General features: G+C 40.5%; 1 protein-coding gene across 1 annotated transcript in view; it reads left to right on the forward strand.

Annotated features, from left to right (window-relative positions):
• Positions 1–26,062, forward strand: part of PGM5 (phosphoglucomutase 5) — a 199,268-nt gene that overhangs the window by 117,531 nt on the left and 55,675 nt on the right. Inside the window, exons 7-8 of the mRNA XM_047767736.1 lie at positions 4,571–4,686; positions 24,455–24,590. Coding sequence (XP_047623692.1) covers positions 4,571–4,686; positions 24,455–24,590 — 252 coding nt within the window. The remainder of the gene's footprint in view (positions 1–4,570; positions 4,687–24,454; positions 24,591–26,062) is intronic.

The raw sequence follows: 26,062 nt of genomic DNA on the forward strand, positions 1-26,062 counted from the left end.
TATGCTGAGGAGTGGGATTGCTGGATCATATGGTAGTTCTATTTTTAGTTTTTTGAGGAACCTCCATGCTGTTTTCCATAGTGGCTGCATCAAATGTATAAAAGGGTTACTTTTTCTTCACATCCTCTCCAGCATTTATTCTTTGTCGACTTTTTAATGATGGCCATTCTGACTAGTGTGAGGTTTTGATTGCAGTTTTCACTGTAGTTTGATTGAAGTTTTCATTGTCGCTTTGAGTGGCATTTTTCTAATAATTAGTAATGATGAGCATCTATTTATGTGCCTATTGACCATCTGTAAGTCTTCTTTGGAGAAATGTCTATTTAGGGATTTTGCTCATTTTTTTGATTGGGTTGTTTATTTATTTATTTTTTTGATATTGAGTTGTATGGGCTGTTTGTATATTTTGGAAATCAAGCCCTTATCAGTTGCGTAATTTGCAAATAGTTTCTCTCATTCCATAGATTGTCTTTCGTTTTGTTTATGGTTTCCTTTCCTGTGCAAAAGCTTGTAGGTTTGATTAGGTCCCATTTGTTTATAAAGAGAGGAAGTTTTAATAGCCAGATCAGAAAAAAGTGTTCAACATTTCTACTCGAGTTCCATTGGCCACTCCGCATGTGGCCACAGTGAAACTTGAGGGAGGTGGTCCAGCTGTGTCCAAAAAAACAGATGTGATTGTTGACCACCTAACAGCCTTTGCCACAGGCTTCATGGTGGCAGGGCATTTAAGATAGGTTTTGAAGCAACATGAAGTATTTTGAGAGAGATTGGAAAGGAGGGTTAATCCAGGTAACAAGAAGCATGAAGAAGGGCTCAGAAATTGACAACAGCAGCAATACAAATGCAAAAGCATATTTAGAAAGTAAGAGATGGGAGTTCCCATCGTGGCGCAGTGGTTAACGAATCCGACTAGGAACCATGAGGTTGCGGGTTCGGTCCCTGCCCTTGCTCAGTGGGTTAACGATCCGGCGTTGCCGTGAGCTGTGGTGTAGGTTGCAGACACGACTCGGATCTGGCATTGCTGTGGCTCTGGCGTAGGCCGGTGGCTACAGCTCCGATTAGACCCCTAGCCTGGGAACCTCCATATGCCTCGGGAGTGGCCCAAGAAATAGCAAAAGACAAAAAAAGAAAAGAAAGTAAGAGATGGTTCAGTTTTTTTTTTTTTTTTTTTTTTTGGAGCATGTGGGGAATAACATGGGAAAAAATATTGGAAAGATAGGTTTAGGCTACTTCAACCAGAAGCCACATTTTGAGAGGTTTTAAAATCAATGCTAAGATTATCTCCACCTTCTGTGTGTGTGTGTGTGTGTGTGTGTGTGTGTGTGTGTGTTTGGCTACCAGGGCTCACTACCATTTGCAGAAAAATTGTGGCCCAGATTCATTTTCTTTCTTCTCCTTCCTAGGCTGGTCTTTCTTATAAAGTGAATTCTGTTTGTCTCTAACACATGGTGACAGTAGTCAAGGAGAGGGTACAGACCCTCAGCATGAGCAGCTTCACTTTTAGCTTTTATACCAGAGGATTTCAGAGACTCCACTGAGGACTCCTGCCAAAAACCAGTCTGGAGCGTGGTATCTGCTGAATGCTGTCATTGGGATGGATCCCAAGTTTAGTAGGAGGAGAAGGGAGGGGAATTCCTTTCTGACTCTAGGATACAATCAACTTATGCTCAGGATCCTGGAATTTAATTACCCATATTGTTATCTTAGCTTGTATAGCTGCAACTGGCTCATAGTTATAAAAGTATCCGGTCCTTTAAAAATCCAGCCTCAGCCTTCAGCCCGATGACCTGCTGACAGTGATAAATTGAGAAGGGTGGGAGCTGGGGAAATCCTTTCCCCTCCCTTTAGATCTGCCAACTTGGCTTTGAATCACAGGAATGTTTTGGCCAGAGAATATATATCCCCACACCCTGTAGCCTCTCTCTTACCCTCACCTCTGCCCCATGTTACTCATTCTGCTTGGTAGTCATATACATTCATTTTAGCTAAATTAATTTTGGCCCAGGCTGTACTATGTTCTGCCCTCAGAAGCTTCTGTATGAATGATTTCTCCTTCCTTGAGCTTCTGACCATCAAATTAATGGCTCTGAAAATTTACCTTGGTTCTACACTTTGGGGAGGATTTGTTTCATTATTCCTACCAGGGCTTATGCATGATTGTATATCTTTTTTAGACTCTTGAAAAAAAGAGAAAACAGAATTTTGATGTAACACCCAAGCATCCAAAAGGTGCTTCTTTTCAAAGCAAACTTGAAAAAGACTTAGCATGCGCTTCTACAAGATCTCAAGTATGTTAATTGTATTTGGGTTTGATGGAAAGACAAGTGTTTACTTTCCTGTGGCAAGAGTTTCTAGGTATTTTTTCCCACTAGCTGACCACAAAACAAACCTAAAGAAATCACTATTATTTTTTGTCCTTTGTTGTACGTGTATTTTTCTTCTTCTTCACCAAGACACATTCACTGGTTTCTCTCTACCATCACCTTCTGCTCTTAGAGTATTCAAAGAACCAAACCTGGCTGGTGGCAGGCATTTGGTGCTTTTCTCTTTTGTTGCTTCCATGCAGGGAAGATGAAACTTTCAATCCAGTGTCTGTGGTAGCAGCTCATTTCCCAGCATGTTTTGGGATCTAGGTATGTCTTGAAGCACTAAAACATTTGGAGAGACAGCGTGGCATAGTGGAATGAAACATGAGCAGAAGTTAAGCAGACATAGGTCTAAATTCTAGCTTTGTCTCTTACTTCTGGGAGACCTTGAACAAAACTCTTGACCTATTTGGTCCTCTGAGCCTGAATTTTGACAGTATAGGTTAGTTTTAGCTGTTTTTGAATTTTTTTTTTTTTTGGTCTTTTTGCCATTTCTTGGGCCGCTCCTGCAGCATATGGAGGTTCCCAGGCTAGGGGTCTAATCGGAGCTGTAGCTGCCAGCCTACGCCAGAGCCACAGCAACGTGGGATCCGAGCCGCGGCTGCGACCTACACCACAGCGCAGGGCAACTCCAGATCGTTAACCCACTGAGCAAGGGCAGGGATCGAACCCACAACCTCACGGTTCCTAGTTGGATTCGTTAACCACTGCGCCACGATGGGAACTCCTGTTTTTGAATTTTGTCTAAATGGAACCATATAGTATATATTCCTTTGTTATCAGTTTTATTCTTCTTCTTCTACTTTTTTTTTTGTCCTTTTTTTAGGGCCATACCTGCAGCATATGGAAGTTACCAGGCTAGGGGTAGAATCAGAGCTACAGCTGCCCGTCTACACCACAGCCACAGCAACGCAGAATCCAATCCATGGCTGTGTCCTACACCACAGCTCATGGAAACACCAGATCCTTAACCTCCTGAGTAAGGCCAGGGATCGAACTCGCATCCTCATGGATACTAGTTGGGTTCGTTACTGCTGAGCCACAAAGGGAACTCCCGGTTTCTTTTTCCTGAAGTTATGTTTGTCAGATTCATTAATGTTGTTGCACCTAGCAGTAGTTTAATGAAATGTATGCTGTTTTATTATATATTGGAAATCATTTATTTGCGTATTCTACTTTGATGGACATTTGAGTTGTTTCAGTTATTACCAATTCTGATTCTATCATCATATTTGTAAAATCTTGTACACATACCCTGTTGAATGATATCCCTTCTGGGTTCCCCAGGAAGCAGCTCTGAGAGACATTTACTTGCAGGGACTTCATTCCTTTCTGCTATCAAGGTCAAAGTTTCCTTCAAGAGCAACTCCTATGGGGAGGGAGAAAGGAAGATTGGACAGAGGGAGAAGTTGGACTGCAATGCAGTCACAACAAAAGCCTTGGCCAACCTATGGCGAGCTCTGGAGCTGAAATGGCCCTACAGAATTGTGCCAGATAGGAGCAAGGAGGCTATGCCTTTATATATCCCTAATTTGCCAGTCATTGGATGTGGATTGACACAGGGAAGGGAGCATAATTTTGAATGAGACATTCCTCTTTGGAAGAGAGTGGGAACCACATCTGTGAGCTGTCAGCCATCAACATTCCTAGCAGCTGGTGGAATGAATGCTCCAGTCCTGAAAGTCCTAAAGTCTCTGTCTGTGTTTGGGCATGAAGCAGAGCAGGATACCACGGTGTCTACTGAATGTCATTCGTAATTTCTAAGAGTTGAATAGCTGGTTTGTAGGATTTGTGTATATTCATCTTAAGTAGATACTGTCAAACATTTTTTCCAAAGTGGGTGCACACAAATACCACCTTAATTTGGAGTCTGAGATCCCCCAATTAGGATCTTACCACGAAGATAAAGGAGAGAGAGAGAGAGAGAGAGAGAGAGAGAAGGAGGGAAACATACATGTAAGAATATTCTATACATGAACTTAATATTTTCTATATTATGGGGAAAACAAAATTGAGTGCTATTGACATAGGCTATTTATCATTCTCTACTTCATGACTTGACATCTCAAAAACTGTCCACACTGTTCAGGATGTTCTGAAATCTAGTTATTGCATTAATACAGCCTAAAGACTTCCTTATGTGCTAAGAAAAAAAAAGGAAGGAGAACTATGAATTGACTATTGCCTCAAATTTCATTTTTCAGAGTGGCCAAATCAATGAAGGTTCCAGTGTATGAGACCCCAGCTGGATGGAGATTCTTCTCAAATCTGATGGACTCGGGCCGGTGCTCTCTTTGTGGAGAGGAGAGCTTTGGCACTGGTAGGCTTTGTGGGGTTGGTATTGCTGGAGAGGGTGGCTGCAGCACTCCGTATTCCCAGTTTGGGGACCTGTGAGCCCACTATGAATCAAAGGCTGGAGGAAAAGTTGGAGGCAAAAAAAAAAAAAAAAAATCAGAGAAACCTAGGAGGATATGTGCTATCACACACTCACCTCTTCTGCCCATTTCTTCTTCATTTTAAAAATTTCCCTTTCTTTCAACAAAGTTCTAGCATGAAAATTAAATATATATATATATATGTATCATTGGTAATGTTAATATGAATAGTGTAACTAGTGTAAAAGAGGCTAATAGGTTTGTTATTTTTATTTGGAATTGCATCAACTTTTTGGTTCCTAAGACCAATGGGTTACTATTAGCCTTTAAATATTTGAAAAAGCCGTATTTTTAAAAATGGAACTCATAATATATACATGGGGTGGAATCGAATTCCCATGTGCTCATCACCTAGGTTTAACTGTCCTCAACTCATGGTCAATCTTACTTTATCTCCACTCTCATTCACAAAGGAAGCCCTCCTCCCTGATTATTGTGAAGCAATCCCTATTGTGAATCTTTAAGTATAAGAGCTACTGAGGAAAAAGAAGATATATCATATTTTATTTTGTGTGTGCGTGTGTATATATATACACATATATATATTGTACATATATACATATATATATATACTTATATATATGTAGGACCATAGTACTATTATCTCAGCTACAAAGTTAAAAAATAATATAAAGTTGTGTTGCGATAATAATTGTACAGCTATAAATGTAATAAATTCATTGAGTAATATAAAAAAATAAAACAACAGCATTCTCTTTCAAAAAAATAATAATAATTTCTTCTTTCAGTATTTTTTAAAAAAAATTTATTATAGTTGATGTACAATGTTCTGTCAATTTCTGCTATACAGCAAAAGTGACCCAGTTATACATTTATATACATTCTTCTTTCAATATTTTAAAGATGTCACTCTATTGTGCTCTGTCCTACATAGCTTCCAAAAAGTTGGCTCTAGTTCTTACTGCTATTGTTCTGTATTTAAATTTCCCCTGCCTTCCACCTCTGGCTAACTTCATTATGTTCTTTTTATCTTTTGTTTTTAACAGTTTAATCATAATATATCTCCGTACATGTATTTTTTAATCCTGCTTGGGGTTCTTTGGGATTCTTAGATCTGTTATTTCATTAATTTTAGAAAATTAATTTTAGAAAATTCTCAGCCATTATCTTTTCAAATATAACTCTTCCCCTATTCTCTTATCTCTGAGACTCCACTTACTCATATGTTAGATAATTTGTGGCCATATCTTGTCTCAGAGCTCTTACATGCACTATTTGGTTTTATTTCCTCTTTTTCTTTTTTTGTGTTTCAGTTTAGAACGTATCTTTTGGCACATTACTGATTCTTTCCTGAGCTGTGTCCAATCTTTTGCTAAGCCCAGTGAAGGATTTCTTCATCTGATACTGTTTTTATTTCTAGTATTTCTCTTTGACTCTTTTTAAGTAATTTTCATCTCTTTGATGAAATTTCTCCTCTATTTATGTCTTTTTTTTCCTACTGGATCATTTAACATATTAAACATAGTTATTATAAACTTTTTGTCTGATTGTTCCAACATCTGATTCTTTTCTGACTCTGATTCTCTTCATTGCTTTGTCTCTTGATAAAGCAATGGTTTACTCTTTCTTGCTTTTTGTATATCTCATAATTTTTCATTGAATGCTGGGAAGGATGCATATGAGATCAGTAGAGACTCAGGTAAATCATATTTATACCTAGAAATGGGCATACACCTTCTTCTATCAGGGCATTAGTGTATAAGGTTAAGTTAAATATAATCAGGAGTTGAGCTGGGCTTAGATTTTATTATGTCTGTTATAGTCTTTTTTTCATTTATAATGATTTTAATTTTTTTCCATTATAGCTGGTTTACAGTGTTCTGTCAATTTTCTACTATACAGCAAGATGACCCAGTCACATATACATATAAACATTCTTTTTTCTCACATTATCATGCTCCATTCATTGTAAGTGACTAGATATAGCTCCCAGTGCTATACAGCAGTGTATCCCAGGTTTCAAATTCTTCCAAAAGTGGGATATTTTTGCTGTGTACTAAAAGTGAGCATGGGTGATGGAGGAGATTTTTCAGTGTTGCTGTGTCATTCACACCTTTCAGCTGTTACGGCATGTGTGATGCAAAATAGACCTCTGTTGACCCTTCTTTAGTGGCAGGAGACCTCTGTTTAGTATTGGCATGGGATTCTGGGCCCAAGGTTTCCTACCCTTTCTCCAGGGGCAGGCTGTTTTTATTTCAACCCCTGTTTCAGTAGCAGGGAATCTTTGCCTGGGTCCGAGGCATAATAAAGTTTGCAGCTTATTCATCCAGGAGCTTAAAGCATTTGTTTCCTATTAAAGAAAGATTTGGGGAACTGGAAGAGTTTCATGCTTATCTCTTGGCAGGAATTGAACATCTCCTGCATGCCAGCACCACCAAGTCTCTCTGTCTCTCTCTTTTTCCAGTCTTTCTTATAAGTACTCAGTGAAATTATGGGAAAGAATTTGGAAGTGGGCCCCTTGTATCTGGGACTCTAAGGATTTTAAACTAATGTGATAGACTGTACTTGGCCTTTAAGACTTTTTAAAACTCTCATGTGGCTTTTATTATTCACTTGTATGGAAACATCCTCTTTTTCCTCTGCTCTGTCAAAGATGAGTTGGTTTTTGTGCCCTGTCTTTCCTTGAAGGGGCTTAAGAGTCTCAAATTCATTTTATTGCCTGTGACCTCCAATCTCTAATCAGTTAAAAAATTATGATTTCATAGGTTTTCTGACCTCTTCTTATTACTGAAATGGGAATAACATTCTCTTGTACATCTCAACATCCTAAATAGAAGCATAGACATGGAACCTCAAAACTAATATCTTAATAATTTCTCCTATTGTTAACATTCCTCCACGTTAATAGATTTTTACAATTAAAATCCAAAAGATCTTACATCATAACTGGTTGATATGTCTTAAGTCTCTTTTAATCTGAATTTCTTCCCTCTAAATTTTCTCTTTCTAGTTTATTCATTGAAGAAACTGAGTCATATGTCTTGTAGAGCTTTTAACAGTTGATTTTAATGATGATGTCTTCATTTCACTTTCTAATTTGTTTAATGATTATATAAAGAGAAGCTATTGATTATGCCTTTTCTCTGGTGTGGAGCCCCCTTAACAGATTCCACTATAAATTATGGCACTTTATTTTCTAAAAGGTTTTCATGTTCTTGGTATTTTTTAGGTGTACATCCATAATATTTATGATTAAAAGGTTTTTGTGTTTTCTAATATTTGGACCTTATATTTCCTATTCTTACTGCTTTAGCTACATTTTTCAAAATAATGTTAAATAACAGTTGTGATAGTTAATGATTTTAATGGAAATTGATTAAGTATTTTACCATCTGTTTTAATGATTGCTTTTTAATATTGGTAAAATCGGTTAGCATGCTTAAGTATTTTTCCCTATTCTTATGTTACTTAGAATCATATTATAAATGGCTGCTGGAAGGTTCCCTGTAAGAATCTAGTCATATATTAATGTGTTTTTCTCCTTTATTATGTGAATGTTATGAAATATAATGATTGATTTGCTGGTATCAAACCATCCTTGAATTGCTAGGAATAAGTCTTATTTGGTCATGCTTAAACAGATTGCAGTAAAATCACTCTAACTGGTCATAATGACAGCATTTAAGGCTATATTGGGGTTCTTGAAGGAATTTTCCTCTGGAAACTTTTATCCTTTTTCCAAAATCAGTTACTCTAATAGCATTACCATAAATGGTACAAAAATATTGGAAGGCATCTTTGTCTCCTTGGAAAAAGAGAAACCATATCAAGCTCTCTTAATTACTACTGTTTGATCTCAGAACATGTGGATGGCAAGTCTGCTTAGGACAGTTGAAATTTTTATGCTTTTACTCTGCTGAAAAAAAAATTGTTTTTCTGCCTGTCTTTTTTGGTGTTCTTTGTGTCTAAACCAGTGAATGTGATTCAAAAAATAATCAAGTAATAATTCTACCTACTGGTTATTAAAATAATGCAAATCTCACAACTGGAATGGAGACTGGTCAGTCCAGGTTATCCCCCACACCCTCAGTCTGCCTGTCTTTATAAACATTTATTGAGTGCTTACAATATATCATAAACTTATAGTCTTCAAAATTAAAGGATAAAATATTATATATTATATAATAATATTATATCCTTAATAACAAATATTTGCTGACCTCAACTTAATAAATATTTATTTAGAACTTATAGAGTACAAGGTACTGTATTGGGTGGTATGTAGAATACAAAATTCTTAAGACCACACACTTAAGAAACTCAAGATCTTCAGGGTACATAGTTAGATCCACAAATGAGTTTTCTACCAAGAAGAATCTTTAAAGTTCCACAGTAGAGAAATAGAAAAAATGCATGGGAGATGAGAAAAGGAGAGAGTGGTTTGGAACTGAAAGTTCAAAGCAGGCTTCCTGGAAGAGATGCAAGTTGCATAGTTCTTAAAGAATGGGAATGATTTGCACACATAGAGATGAAAAGACAGGGCCTTGTCTGATAGAAGGAGCAATGTCAGGAAAGGAATAGAAGTGGGAGAGCAGGAGACATGTGTCATATAGGCAGCTAGTTGTTAAGTTTCTCCAGAGAAGTATGCATCAAGACTAATTTAGGGTCATGAGATTGGTATACCCATGAATAGCCTTTAAAGAAAATATAATAGACTAGCAACTATCAGAATGCATTGCATTTAGTAAAGGTACATGCTATTTTGAGAAATATATATATATATATATATATACACTCAGATATCTATGTGTATACTAGGTCTCACTGTAAAATGTATTTAATGTGGGTCATGACTAAAAGACTTTTCAGTATACACCAGGGATCAGCAAATTTTTCCTGTAAAGGGCCAGATATTATTTTAGGGTTTGTGAACTAAGAAGCTATGTATAGTTTCTTTCACAGTTACTCAGTTCTGCCATTGCAGCACAAAAGCAGCCATGGACAACACATGAACAAATGAGTATTGCTCTATGCCAGTACAATTTTACTTACAAAAATAGTCCAAATTTGGCTCCTGGGCTGAAGTTCACTAATCTCTGATGTATAGGGTAGGATAGATGAGGGAGTATCAAGAAACAATATTGGAAATGCCAAAGGGGAGGGACTCATTTTTGAAGCCATTTGCCTGCCTAGCTTAGACATTGGGACTTGACTCAATGGGAAATAGGAAACCACAGTCCACACGGGAGGGAGGTCTGCTTGCAGCCACTTTCCAGCAAGCTTTGCTTTCAGACTCTTCAGCTGATTGCAACATGTAGGCTGGACTACAAAGGAATTTTAAGTCTCTCGCTGTTATATTTGTCTGTCATTTTCCTTTCAAGGAAAATAGGAGATTTTCCAATCTCTCGTGGAGCCCTAAATGTATTGCCTTTGCCTCCTTCACCATTCTTCAGGTTCTGATGACATTAACCTGATTTGACAGGTGAAGCTCCTGAGCCCCAGAGGTAGTTGAGTGACTCACCCAGGGCCCCAGAGCCTGCAAAAGGCCTCCACTTGAGTTAAATTACAGTTGAACTGAACCACAGGCCTCCCGCCCTACAGTGTATGCCGCTTTCCACTGTGCTGATCAGCCTTTCTGATGAAAGCAATAACTAATTCCATGTCTCCAGCACTCGACAGTAAATGACTATTAGAAGACTTGAAGAACTGGACCACTCAATCCTGGAAGGAGAAAGTGGCTTTGTACTACTCTTTATGAACGCCAGTTCTTGAAGAGGCACTGTGCTTGTTGTGTTAGAATCACCTGGGAGGCTTGCTAAAAATATAGATTTCCTATCCCACCCTTACTTGTAGTCTCTGGCAAGGTAGAGGCTGAGACTCTGCACATTAAATAAGTCTCCTCATGTGATTCTGATGTGCAGTCAGGCATGGGAAACATTGCTGTAGTGAAAACTAGTATTTGTTGGGAGTTCCCATCGTGGTGCAGCAGAAATGAATCCGACTAGGAACCGTGAGGTTGTGGGTTCGATCCCTGGCCTCTCTCAGTGGGCTAAGGATCTGGCATTGCCGTGAGCTGTGGTGTAGGTTGCAGACATGGCTTGGATCTGGCGTTGCTGTGGCTGTGGCATAGGCCAGCAGCTGTAGCTCTGATTAGACCCCTAGCCTGGGAACTTCCATATGCAGCGGGTGCGGCCCTAAAAAGGACAAAAACAAAAACAAAAACAAAAAAGCCCCTACTATTTGTCTTTCATCAGGAGTGGTAGGAAAAGTGTGCCTGAGAAGCCACACGAGGTTTGGTTCAGGAAGTCTAGAGGCCTGGGAATGTGAAGCTGATGACTATGTTCAAAACCCTCACCTGCCTTTTATGGATAAGGCATGTGGCCTCTTGACCCCTCACAATTCCAACCTGTAAAAGTCAGCTGATCAGCCATGTGCCCAATATACCTTGGGGTATAGTTTTCAACATCAAGTGAGCTAGTTAAGGAAGGAGAACGTAGAGAGCTGGAAAAGTTTTAGATCTGAGACTGAGGAGACGCTTCTAAAACTTATCAAAGCTTTTTCGATTGGAGGACTTTTTTGGTGCCTCTGGGGCATGGAGCTGTGTACCAACTAGGAATGCATAGTTGAGTGCCAAGAAAGCTTGAAAATATGGATCTGCTTCAGACTGAAGAATGCCCAGCTCTTGGTCCAAGACGAGCCGGATACCCTGAGTAGAAATTTCCTTTCCCTTCCATACTTGAGCTCTCAGAGCTTTCCAAGGTAACATGCTGGTGGCAGAATCAGAGTTCAGACTTCTCTCCTATGGAAAGGTCCCTGTCCTGGACAATAGGAAACCTGTATTTATTGTTCTGTCAAAGAACTAGGGTCATTCCAGAAGCCAAATCATCTTTTGTGTTAGGACCAGGTATTCATCCACTTCTCGAGAAGGGCTTTGGAAAACTGTTTATAGAGAGAAAGGAGAACATTTTATAGAGAGAAAGGAGAAGACTGTTCATTTAAATGGCATTTTGGCTACTTTTCTAAAGTCCCAAATTGGAAGGAATCTGGACTGCTTCCCATACACAAAAGGGGATGTACTAAAATACTAAAACTAAGATATGAAAAACCAAAACCTTTGAGGCTTAGGGGCACTTGTCGATTATGTTTTGCTGGTTTCCATCATTGTCATTTGTTTTCTAAGAAGTCAAACCATCTGGGGAGTAGATGGATTATCATGCCCAGAGCTTATCCCTTTACAGGTAACACAAAGAATGGTTCTGTTGTGAATGCCTGCAAGAGCTCCAAGCTGGCCACCATCTTGAGTATTACCATTACTTTTGTTATGTATTTTTAAAAAGCTAATGTTGGAGTACCCATTGTGGCTTAGTGGTAATGAACCCAACTAGCATCCATGAGGAGACAGGTTCAATTCCTGGACCTACTCAGTAGGTTAAGGATCCAGTGTTGACATGAGCTGGATGCCAGTGTAGGCCGGCAGCTGAAGCTCCAATTCAACCCCTATCCTGGGAACTTCCATGTGCCACAGAAAAAAAAAGATAAAAAAAAAAAAGCTAATGTCAATAACCATACAAATTTGCCAAAGAAAATCAGACAATATGACATTTTTAAATGAGCACTTAGTATGTGCCAGGGTGTTGCTAAGCCTTTTTATACAATCATATCATTCTGGAAATTTGGAATTGAATCCAAGTCTCCTGGAACCAACATGACTTGTCCATCATTGTCATACCAACTTTTTCCACTGTGAACTCTGGAGTACAGTCTGGTGCTCTTGAAGTTGGCTATTTTTATACTGCCCAGACTCTAGCACAAAAGGAAGAGGCCCAGAGTATGTGTGTATTTCATGTCCTAGAAAATCTTGAAGCTCTTTCTAGTCTTTTGAGATTTTTTCTGATCCCTCTAAGAGTCATGTAACTGTAAATGCCCTGAGAACAAAGGCCATGTCTATCTTGATTGGCTTTATTTCTTTTATATATGGTAGGCTTTGAGTGTTTGTAAGATGGATGGAAGGGTGGAAGGCAAGAAAGAAGGAAAGGAAGGATGGAAAGAAGGCCGGAAAGGTGAATGGAAGGTAGATTGAAGGAAAGAAGGAAGGAAAAAACAAAGAATTTTCATTTGGGTATTTTTTCTTTGCATTTTTTAATGGTTGTATTTTTACCATTCTTGAGTGGTTGTATCTCTAGAAATATGGGCATTAGGTTGTATTTCTAGAAATACCAAGATTTTGGAGGATTCATAAAAACAAAACCACATAAGTATAGACTAGTTGGAAGAGGTTGAGGAAGGATGTTGTGAATTATAGTAAAATATGAATTATATAAATTTTCAAATAAAGTTTTGCTATTTTAAATCATCACATCATTATTAGCACAAATTAAAATGTAATGAAGTACTTCTAGGAAAACTCCATATCCAAACCTGTATTAATGAACAGATGTAAGTACTAAAAGACTGTTAAATATTTGTAATTAATTTATTAACTTCTTAATTTCCTATGTATGGGCAAGGATGAAGATGCTGAAAATTACCTGTAAATATCCATGTTCAACATGGTTAGGTTCCAGCTTTAGAGATCTTTTATATATACTAAATTCTTACAGCTTTAAACATAGACATTCCTTGTTAAACTCTCTTATAGTTTATGTTACTGACTTATTCTCCAGTTGCTTTAGGAACGGACATTTTATTTCCCCTAATGCTTAAACAGTTTATAGCACTTTCAGGTCCCTACCTCTTCTTTCATTTATATTTCACATATAAACTCTATATCCTAACTCAAGACTGGGTTCACAGAAGTACCGTTGAACACATATTGAATAGGTGTAACTATCTCTTATTTATACAGTTATTTTATTTAATACCATACTTTAAAAAAAAAGATACAAAAAAGAACTTTAGTTCATTCTCTATTTAGATAATCATTAACTCTACGTTTGGCAGTTTTCACATCTGCCCAGACTCTAGGCCAGAGAAGGAGGCCCATATATCTGCGAGTTTCAGATTATTCAGGTTCTACCACATTTCTTTCTCGTATTTCTGGCTGGGTTGTGTAAATTTGGCTGGGTATCAGATGTGACATGAGGAGGCTGTGATGACAGCATTATCAGCACTGGGAGAGCAATTTCTCTGCTGGGCTAGTTGAAACAGGCTGTGTGCACATGTGCAATTCAATCTAGACTGAGCCAGAGCACAGAGGTGTTGTGATTGACACCCCCCAAGAGCCTCCTTGTAGACTCTGAAAACTGAAACTCCCTCCTGGATCCTCTACAAACTATCAGTCCCTGTGCTGGAGAACAGAACTCCCACTTGGAGTGAGAAGAATGTCTCTATCCAAAAAAAAAAAATCCTTTTCTTGGGGTCTCCACAGTTCCAGTTCTACTGACCCTTCAATTCATCCTTCAAGCTGATGAAAAGTGGCAAGGGGGCGGGGAGGGGGGTTATTTCGTGACACCCAAGTGTGGAGCGGAAAGAAAGGAATAGTGCCTTTGAGGCTGTGCCCACACTTAGCAGTACATTCTGGGACTGGGAAGCCTGGGAAATGATGGCGTGGATTGAAGAATTCCAAACAGGCTTAGGGTTTCTTTTCTCAGTGTCTACTAAGGGACTTTTAATAAGGGGGTCCATCCTGTAGCATTTCAGATGCAATCCCAAAGATTGTGCTTTGAGTCTTCCCCACCTGCTCTCTCCCAGTTGCTAGGTGGCCCCACTGAGATCAAAGTACGACTAAAGAGCACCAGTTTTCAACCCTCTGGTGCAAGCCTTAAACCTGCTGGAGGAGTTTCTGGTGCAGCTTGTGACCAACCAGGGAACAATTCTTACAGAGCTGTGTTGTTCCCATCAGCGCTGGTGACAAAGAAATGGGATGGGACATATGAATCAGGAGATCCCACGTGCTGGTGTGCCCATGTGAGGGAAGGGTGTCAGCTGGCTGGCCGAGATGTTTTTAACCCCCCTGCTCCTCTGGGATGGGCGGCCTGGCTGGCTTAGGACCTGTGTTAATGAAATAGTGCTGATACTTGGTACCTACTGAGTACCTCCAGAGTGATAGATATGGTGCCAAGAGTCTCCTATACATCATTTCTTTGAGATTTCTCAATTATAAAATGAACTAGGGACCATAACGACTCCTATTTTACAGATGAAGTAATTTAAGCTTAGGGAGGAAGGTCGAGCCACTGGCCGAGCTCACATGGCAGAGCCAGGTTTCAAACTCAGTCTTATTGGCCCCATAGTACTCAGCCACCCCTTTTTAAAGACATGGTGGGGGTCCTTTTCCCCATCCAGTTAGTCTTTTAGATGGGGATGGGGAGTTCCCGTTGTGGCTGAGCAGTAGCAAACCTGAAGAGTATCCATGAGGATGCAGGTTCAATCCCTGGCCTCACTCAGTGGGTTAAGGATCCAGCATTGCCACTAGCTGCAGTTTAGTTTGCAGATGTGGCTCGGATATGGCATTGCTGTGGCTGTGGTGTAGGCCAGCAGCTGTAGCTCAGATTTGACCCCTAGCCTGGGAACCTCCATATGCCACAACTGTAGCTGCCCCCCCCCGCAAAAAAAGATGGGGACAGAATGTATGCCAGGGGACATAGAAGAATGATGTCATGTTAACAGCACAGCACCAGAAGCTAACAGACCTGGCTCCAGTCTTGACTCGCCCTCCCTGCCATTGAACCACCTTAAACAGATCAGTTAACTTCTCTGGGCCTCAATTTCCTCATTTATAAGATGCATCTGTTCAACAGGATGCTCTATAAAGTTTTCTTCCAATATGTCTTTTCAGGTTACTTCTAGCTTTTAGTGGGAAGTGAATCTGATGAACTATATCCAGCTACATAGCAGAGTTTCACTTGATCATCCATTTACTCACTCAGGGAATGTTTACTGTGCACCTTCTATGAGCCAGGATAGAATGATGAGTGATTTCAGACACAGGCCCTTCCTTCATGGAGTTTAGAGGGTGTTACTATGGTCAGCATGTTAGCCAAAAAACCGTGCCACATTATTGTGTCACACATTGTTATTATCACCATCATTATCATCAAGTTTATTATTACATAGCTCTGAGAGCCCTGCCACCCACACCCAGCATGAGCTACTCTGACACTTACTCTCATCCTGCCCTTCTCAGCTGACAGCTGGCTCCGACCTGCTTATGTGCAGAATAGATTTGCTCTCCAATTGGTAAAGACTTAACAGCATTTATCTTTTTTTAAAATTTTAAAATAATAATAATTATTATTATTATTATTACCAGTATTATTTGCTTTTTAGGGCCAAACCCACAGCATATGGAAGTTCCCAGACTAGGGGTTGAATCGGAGCTGCAGCTGCCAGCCTCCACCACAGCCATAGCAACGCAGGATCTGAGCCACAGCTGTGACCTACACCACAGCTCACTGGCAATGCCAGATCCCCAACCCACTGAGCGAAGCCAGGGATCAAACCCCCATCCTCATGGATACTAGTCACATTCATTTCTGCTGTACCACAATGGGAACTCTCGCATTCATCTTTTTAAAAAGCATTTCTTTTTAAGCATGGAAAAGTGACAGGGAGTTCCCATTGTGATGCAGTGGTTAATGAATCCAACTAGGAACCATGAGGTTGCGGTTCAATCCCTGGCCTTGCTCAGTGGGTTAAGGATCCGGCATTGCCGTGAGCTGTGGTGTAGGTCGCAGACACGGCTCGGATCTGGCATTGCTGTGGCTCTGGCGTAGGCCGGTGGCTACAGCTCCGATTAGACCCCTAGCCTGGGAACCTCCATATGCCATGGGAGCGGCCCTAGAAAGGGTAAAAAGACAAAAAAAAAAAAAAAAAAGGAAAGAAAAGTGACAATTTTTCCATGAGCCCCTCTTTGAGCCAGATTGAAAGAGCTGAACACAAGCAGTTTTTGACATGGAAGAAAAACCAAACCCATCACAATTCTATAGCAGGTTCTCAAATCTCAGATTCCCTTTGAGGAGTGCCTCCTAGGGTTCCCTCATCACGTCACTATTTTTAAAAGACAAATCCTTGTCTTGAGGGGATTAAAAAGATGATGGGAAGAATTTCCCTGCAAATTAATGAAAATTTCATTTGTAAATGAAAAGGCCAAGTCAATAGGAGAGAAGTAAAAGGAAATTGGTAACTTACCCTGAATGGCTAGTGTGCAGAGGAAAAAGTACAAATCCATGACCCAAATCTACAGAAGGGCTGCCTCAGGTCCAAGCAAGTGGGGCATTTTACCTGCCTCCTTGCAGCTCCTGATGACCCTGGTCATGGTCATTACTGGGCCACTCCAGGGGTGGTTATGTCCACAGGCCTTGGAGCCAAACTGCCCAGGTGCGAATCTTCTTTTCACCACTTAGTGGCCGTGGGACCTCATACAAATGACCTAACCTCAGTCTCTCATCTGTAAAAACAAGCTAGCAATTTGCCAAAATTAGATAATAGATGTATAAAATACTGAGTAGAGTGCCTGATACCTTGCTATTATTTTTCTAAGAATGGTATTTATCACACTGTGTAATTCTGCTTCAAGAACAAGTGTAAAGATACATTTCCCATCCTTTCTGGCTCTAGGAAATGTGTGTGCTTAGGTATGTGCTGCATGTGCAGATATCATCAGGAGCCTCTTTGAGCGAGCAGCCTTCCTTATCAGATGGCCAACCATCCTGGTGTGCCTGGACGGAGAGGTTTCCTGGGATCTGGGACACCTGGTGCTGAAGTGGGGAAAGGTCCATGCATAGCAGGATGAGTTGGTTAGCCCCAGTTGGCAAGGCCCTCACAAGATTTCTAGATAAAAGGAGAAATCATGATATTGAAGCTGACTCCAGTGAATGGCCCCCACCTGTTTAAAGACAGTGGCAGCCATTGAACTAGACTAATGGCCACTTTCCTTTCACACTAAGTTTGAGCAAATCGAGGAAGAGGCCAAATCACCACCCCTAAGTAATATGCCCCCAGTATGGAATGATTTTGAATATCCTTCTCTTAAAACAGTGGTTTTCAACTCTGGCTGCCCATGAGAACTACCCAGGGAATTTTTTAAAAATACTGATGCCTGGGTGCCATTACCAAAAATTCTGACTTTACAGGTCCAGGATAAGTCTGGGCATTGTTTGCTTGTTGTTTTTTTTTTTTCTTTCTTTCTTTTTAGGGCCCCACCTGCAGCATATGGAAGTTTCCAGACTAGGGATAGAATCAGAGCTGTAGCTGCTGGCTTACACCACAGCCACAGCAATTTGGGATCCCAGCCGTGTCTGTGACCCACACCACAGCTCATGGCAGCATCAGATCCTTAACCTACTGAATGAGGCCAGGGATCGAACCCATATCCTCATGGATACTAGTGGGATTCTTAACACACTGAACCATAATTGGAACTCCTGAGCACTGGTATTTTTAGTAAGTTCTTTAGGTGATTCAAGTGGGCAGCCTGGGTTGAAAACCACTAACTTATTTCTAGCTTGGAGTTGGCAACAGGTGCACAATGATTTATATTTTCCCACTTGACAAATTCAGACTTTCCTGATCTGATTTTCAGATGAGATGACTCGATCTGTTAGTAACATGCATGGTATTTTATTGAGTTGATTTTCCCATGCAGGCATTTTCATTTCAGGAAAATTCCTTTGAGACTGAGTACTCTCTTTTTCCCTTCTTTTTGTGAGGTCACTATGCTTACTGGTGCACGGCTAGCTCAAAGTAATGTGGTTTTTAAAGCTTGGGAAAATTCAAAGTCTAATTGAGGGAAAGGGAGAATATAGATGTTTCTGAGGGAAAAAAAATGGACCTGTTTTTGGTGCCACTATTTTTTTGTTTTTTTTTTTAGTTATGGTAGGGAGAGCTGAGTGCCCACCCTCTTGTATCTGGGTGAGAATGGCTGTTTCTCTGGGCTACTCGAAATAAGTCTGAGCAGGCTTTGGGCTGAACTAGCCTGAAAAGAGGAAGGCCAATTGAGTGGTACTTACAGGCTTTGGCAATATGGATAAAAGCTTTTTGCCATGTCCTGAACCAGGTGGCAAGTTCTGGCTGCACCACCAGCCAGGAATTCAGAGGAAGCAGACTTCCAAAATTATTGCATTGTAATATTCAGTGCTAAGGAGAAATGAGCTATCAAGACATGAGAAGACATGATTGGGTTAAGGATCCGGTGTTGCTGTGAGCTATGGTATAGGTCACAGATGCGTCTCGGATCTGATGCTGCTGTGGCTTTGGTGTAGGCCATCAGCTACAGCTCCGATTAGCCCCCTAGCCTGGGAACCTCCATATGCCATGGATGCAGCCCTAAAAAGCCAAAAAAAAAAAAAGGATATGTGAAGACATGAAGGAAACTTAAATGTGTATTACTAAGTGAAACAAGCCAAACTAAAAAGGCCACGTACTCTATGAGCCCAATTATATGATAATCTGGAAAAGGCAAAGCTATGAAGATGATTAAAGGATTAGTGGTTGCCAGGGGCTAGGAGGCAAGGAAAGATAAATAGACAGAATTCAGAGGATTTTTAAGGCAGTGAAACTGTTCCATACGATTCCATAATAGTGGGTTTATGCTTGTCAAAACCCATAGAATGAATGCCAAAAAGTGAACCCTAAGGTGAACTATGGACTTTGGGTGATGACGTGTCAGTGTGGGTTCATTACTGATAACAAATGTCCCACTCTGGTGTGGGATGTTGATGGTGGGGAGGTTGTGTTTGTGTGGGGACAGGGAGTCTCATGGGAACTCTGTTCTCTTCATTCAGTTTTGCTGTGAAACTAAAACTGGTCTAAAATTGTATGAGAAATTATTTTGGCAATAGTATGCATGTGTAAATGTTAGTGTTGAAGAATTTTTTCTGGAATCTCATATTCTAAAGATTGGAGCAGATGTGAATATATGAAATAATGAAGTGCAAGAGCTATTTTATTTCCTTTTTATCCCCCCTAGATTACTTAACTGTTCAGAGTATAGAGATTTTTCCTGGGAAGAAAGGGGTTGAAACACAGGCTGGGTGATCCCCTCTTCATGCCTGGTTGGCAATAGTAGAAATGCCTTGGGGCTGTGGGGATGAATCTGAAGCTTTGTCCTTGCTAGTGGGGTCTCCCTGTGAGGTGAACAAACCTGGTCCCCTAAGCCCAGCTTCCCCCAAGGCCAAGGTTGACAGCTCAGCAGTGCACTGCCTTCCCTGCCCTCACTGTCTGTCAAGTCCTGAGTCCTTACAGGACATCTCTGATCTCAATGCCAAGACCTACGAGCCCCACAAGGGAGTCCTATTCAGTCCTTATGCTCTAACATGCTATTACTCAGTCTAAGAAATGGGATGAGCAATAGGTTCAAAATTCACCCCCTGTTCCTCAGTGGTATTGATCCCTTTAATATCCCAACTAACTCTTGGTAAATGGGATTTCATGTTTTCAAATGTGAATTTCTACACACTATTGACAACTTTAAATTTTTGAATATTTTTTTCTGTATAATAAAAATAATACACGTTTATTGTGGAAATACTGCAAAGGAAAGAGAAGCAGAACATCTGCAATTCTGCCACCTCAGAGATGGCACCAATAAAGGTTTGCCGCATATCTGATTGTTTACCTGTGCGCACACATAAATACGTATCTGTGCGTTTTTCTACAAAAACATACTCTATATTTTTTTTGGTAAACTGATTTTTTTTACATTTATTAAAATTGGATGAATATCATTAAGTGTGTTACCAAAGATTCTTATTCAGTACTTTGTCTATATAAGTTTTGGGGTGGATTTTCCACAGTTTCCTATTCTTTAACAATTAGTATTCATTTTTGCAACTTTCCCTCTTCTTTTAGCTGCTGCAGTGAATGTCCTTTTGAGTAAAGGTTAAGAAATAGAATAGCTGGGTCTAAAGCTGGATTTCATTTATTTATTTATTTTTGGTCTTTTTTTTTTTGTCTTTTTTTTGTCCCACGGTGTATGGAGTTTCCCAGGCTAGGGGTCCAATTGGAGCTGTAGCCGCTTGCCTATGCCACAGCCACAGTAGCGTGGAATCCAAGCCACGTCTGCAACCTCCACCACAGCTCATGGCAATGCCAGACCCTTAACCCACTGAGTGAGGTCAGGGATCATACCCGTGTCCTCATGGATGCTAGTCAGGTTTGCTTTATTTTAAGGCTCATGATCATTATCACCGAATCATTCTACTAAACTGTACACACTTAGACTGGTACTTTGCTGGTACTAGGTGTTCCCCTGCCCTTAAGGAACCCTTGCTAATTTGAAAGTCCCCAGATGGGATTCCATTTTATGGACATTTCTTTGAGGTGAGATTAAACATTTGCTCAAGTGCTTTTGACTATTAATATTTTTCTCTTGAAAATTGCTCATTTCTGCCCTTCCACACAGTTTTCTATTGGTATTCCTCTTTTTCTGATTGATAAAGACGTTTTTAATATAAAGTCTATTAGTCCTGTCATACATAGTGTGAGCATTTCTCCCCTCCATTTTCACTCTGTTTATAGTGGGGGTTTAGGAAACCATTTGGTGTGTTTGTATTTTCTGCATTTCCTCTTTATCTGTCACTGATACGGCATTATTGTTCACTTGCCTTAAAGTTATTAAAAGGAAGCATTCCCGTTGTGGCGCAGTGGAGACAACCCCGACTAGTATCCATGAGGATGTGGGCTCAATCCCTGGCCTCACTTAGCGGGTTGGAGATCCAGTGTTGACATGAGCTGTGGTGTAGGTCGCAGACGTGGCTCGGCTCCCACATTGCTGTGGCTATGGTGTAGGCTGGCAGCTGCAGCTCTGATTCGACCCCTAGCCTGGGAATTTCCATATACTATGGATACAGCCCTTAAAAAAAAAGTTATTAAAAGGAGAGTTGTTTTCCCAAAACCACCCCCTCTAAAGCACACTCTGAGAGTTTAGTGGAAACATCTGTGTAATTGCAAATCATCAATGTCTCCATCCCTACCTCAAAGAGCTGAAAAGAGCACAGTTAATTTTACTTGATCATTGGCCACATATGAATCTTGGCAATGCTGAATTTGTAGGCAAGCATGTCCAAGATATTTAACTTGTAGGTGAGGATAGCCAAACCAGTTCACAATTTACTATGTGGTTTGCTGCAAACAGTCGAGTTGGGTTTGTGTGCTTTGTTTGTTTTTATCTTGCAAAAAGAATTTTATGTCTCTCTACTCTAAATTATGACATCTTATGTCACAGACTTAGCAGCATCTAATAGGTCTATCTCTAGATAATGTAATCCAGCTGGAGATTCAAGGTATGCAAAGCCTGTGTTTTAGAACAAAAAGGTATTTCTCTCTAGCCAGTAAAAAAAAAGTGATATTTTTTTCAGCTATAAATGGACAAAGAGTCTTGCAATTATCCCACTGGGCAGGGCTTCCTAGACTTGTTTTTTTGGCATTAGGCCATGGAGCTAACCCAACATCTTCCAAATTTCTTCCATTTTTGTCGCAGTGTGCACGGTTCCTGGGATGAGACCAGAGTCACTCCATGCTGTGATGATTAAATGCCCAGGGTCTTCTAAACCAGAGGCAGCCCCAACCAAACATCTAAATGTGTCATGAGCAGACAGTTGATCTGTGTACAGAGGAACCAAAGACTTGATTATTTCTCTTTTTAAGTATCTTCACTGGCCTCTCAAGCTTGTGTGCTTTCCTTTTTGAGGAAAAAAACATTTAACACTGCAAATGTAACAAGAAATATAAATATAAATGATCCATAGCTTTGGTGACAAGTTCTCTTAAAAATATCTAACTTAACTAGGCTATTGTTTCAAATTTTCAAAGTTTAAACAGCTCTGTGTCATTGGGTCTTTTTTGAGTTTCTCTCTATGTTTCACCTTAAAACCTAAATACTGTTGTCCATTTTCACTGCTCTGTTATAGGAAGAAATGATCCATCCCCTGGTCCTAGGCCCCTTTCTTAAGACATTGCTATTGCTAGAGTCAGAGAATAAAATTATGTGAACAACAGAACAATTTGCCTCAAAGTGTGTATTGAGGAGTCATCACTGTGTTGGTACTTTATGTGAATTACCATTAAGATTAACAACAGCCAGCACCATTGGTGACATCCCAGTCATTGTTCTAAATACCTAAACGTATTTTGTCACTTCATCATAACCGTAACCCATGGGGTAGAGGCTGTTGAGGTTTCCTAGGTTACAGATGAGGACTGCAAGTCATACAAAGGTCAGTGGTTGAGCCAGAATTTGAACTTGAACAGTCTGACTAGAGAGCCTGTCCTCTGCACATGATTAAATTCATATGATGACAACCCTGCAAGATGGGGCAGTGGGGTCCCTATTTTACAGAAAGAAACTGAGGCTCAGAAAGGTTAACTGTTTTACAATAACTTCTCATATACTTGGGCAGTAGCAGAATCTGGTTTTCAACTCTAATGCCAAAGTCTTCTTACACTACAACACATTCCTTTATATTCTGGGTTTTATTCACTTCAGGGAGAGCTTACTGTTGGCTAACAGATGCTCAAATGAGCCTCCAACCCATTCTTCTGTGTTCTTTTTGCACTGGAAGCTACCTGTTTAGCCTGCACACTTCATCCTGCCCTACCATGAGCTGCCTCTCTCTGTAAATAGCTGAAGGAATACGCTTCCTGGTTGATTCCTACTTCAGGGACTTTGTGGTTCCTGTCCTTTGCCTTGGAATGCTCTATCCCCATATCTCCACATGGCTGACTCCTTCTTGGGTATCAACTCAAGTGTCATCACCTCAGTGGGGCTACCTATATTCTTTTGCTGAGACTGCCATAACAAATTACCTTAATCTGCGTGGCTTAAAACAATAGAAATTGATTTTCCTATAGTCCTGGAGGCTGGAAGTCTAAAAATCAGGGTGTTGGCAGAGCCATGCTCCTCTGAAGGCTTTAGGGGAGAGTCTTTCCTTTGCTTCTTTCAATTTCTGGTGGCTCATGTATTCCTCAGCTTATGGCAGCATCACTCCAACCTCTGTCTTCATATAACCTGCTCCTTTGTATTTCTCCCCCCCCTTGTCTTCTCTTCTTCTAAGAGCATTTGTCATTGGATTTAGGGCCCACCTGGATAATCCAAGCTGATTTCATCCCGACTTCCTTAACTTAATTGTATCTGCAGAACTGTTGCCCTACATAAGGTCACATTCACAGGCTCTGGGCCATATATTTGGTGGGGGCAGGGAGGATACCATTCAACCTCCTTCTAGGTAAGCTACGCTACTCTAGTAACATAGTCTTTGCTGATGTCATGCTCTGTGACACCATCACCCATTTTAAGTATTTTCATAGCCCTTGTCCCTATTAGATAAGTCTTGTTCTTTCGTCTGCTTTCCTGTTGCCTGTCCCCGCCTACTTGAATTCAAACTTCATGAGTAAAGGGCTATCTCGTTCACTCGTGTGTCCCTAGTGCCCAAAGCAACACTGGTGTATTGTAAGGCTCACCAAATATTTACCGAATGAATGATGCCGTTAGTTAAATGTGATGTCAGCTTGGCTCTTTGATCCTTTCAGCAATTTCCAGGATTTTACTTTTCGATATTATTTTACCTTATTTGAATTTTGGTTGCATATTCTTGGAAATGCAAGTATGTTATGGGATGTGTATCAAACACAGTAGATAAATATATCCAACCAGTTCAATATAGCACTCGAGTGCTGATAGGTCTTTACTGTTCATTTAGTTTCTCCTTTTCTCCCATGTACAAATTCTGAGCAGAACATTTCTTTCTTCCATAGGCTCTGATCACCTCCGAGAGAAAGATGGCCTCTGGGCTGTCTTGGTCTGGCTCTCCATTATCGCCGCCCGGAAGCAGAGTGTGGAGGAAATTGTCCGAGATCACTGGGCCAAATTTGGCCGCCACTACTATTGCAGGTGAGAAGGGCCAGGGTCTCCATAAGGACTCCAGGGAACTGCTGTTGGAGAAGGTTTTGTTTTTTTGCTTTGTTTTGTATTTTTCAAAGTGGGCTAGAACCTTAGGAAGGAGGCATCTTTCAGGAAGAGCTGAGGAACACAGAGGCTACAGAAGCCCTGAGAGATGGTTGGGGATGGTGGGAAAGAGTACCAGCTAGAGGACACACATTTCCCCTCCCCTGGTAGCATCCCTGTATAATGTTTTCATCAGTGTCTATGAGGTGGGCAGCCATCCCAAGAGGAAACCTGAACTGAAGAGCCTTTAAAGGTCCTTTGGTGGCCATGAGAGTTGTACAATCAGGCCATAGGCTTCCCTTGTTGCTTTTCCACTCATACTTATCAGGGGAAATGGGGAAGAGACAGAAGCGGCAGTGGTCAGGGTGATTTTGTAATCCTCTCTCTGCCTTTGTCTTACCCCTCCCCAACTGATGGTCCAAACAGTCACCAAAACATCTAAGCTGGCACCCTCAGAAGAGACCTCATGGTTTAGGAGCCCCAGATTTTGCTAAAGTTTTGCCCCCATGAAAGGAGTTACAGAAAAGAGAAATATTGTCCGAGAAAGGTCAGTGCTAAGAGCTTCAATGTGGGGCTCAATAACCACTTTCCTGTTATTGAAGCAAGCGAGGGAGGCTGAGTCCTCTGGCTGTGTAGCTGCCTGCTAGATATGCTTTACCTGGATATTCTAGGCGTGTGTAACTAGTACCAAGCCAGGGTTTATGGGGAGCAGTGGTCAGAAAGGATGTTAACTGTGGAGAACATGGGGATAGGGCAGGCCATCTTTGGGTAGTCTTAGAGGATCTCTGTGTATTAAAAACAGAGACTGTGGCTCATTTGCTTTGCTTATGAGTAGTTAACTACTTTGGATGTTTGGTTGCAGTTCAAAAGCTTATGGGAGGAAAGAAAGCTTTAGACTTCCCTTATAAGGTGATTGTTTCTTCTCTTAAGAGGTCATTTAGTTAGATAAACATCAGAGAATAAGGGAGCCTGTGATGGCACTCATTAAAATCAAAGAGACTACAGCGCTCTGCACAATGTAGACAACACCATAATATTCTTCGCTCTTGTTTAGTTAAGAAGGCTGCGGGTGTGAGAGCCTGCAAACCACCTCAAATTATTCACTGTATTATAAAACAAGGGCTCTCAAGGCAGGTGGGAACTTGTTTGATTCACTAGTATTTGTAACAAATGCCAAAAATCCTGATTCTTGTGGGTTTTGTCAGGGGTTTTTTTGTTGTTGTTGTTTTGGGTTTTGGTTTTTTTTGGTTTTTGTTTTTTGTTTTTTGTTTTTGGCATACCAAAGGGTCTCATTGGCACAGCAAATCCTTTTATTGCCTGAAACTATTCCAAAAAATGCACTCTGATAAAATATATTATGATTGCCAACCTCTGGCTTAGTGAGATCCCTTTGAGTCAGGGCTGTGTTCTTTGTAATT

This window comes from Phacochoerus africanus, chromosome 2 (genome assembly GCF_016906955.1).
Source record: "Phacochoerus africanus isolate WHEZ1 chromosome 2, ROS_Pafr_v1, whole genome shotgun sequence".
NCBI classification, from domain to species: Eukaryota; Metazoa; Chordata; class Mammalia; order Artiodactyla; family Suidae; genus Phacochoerus; species Phacochoerus africanus.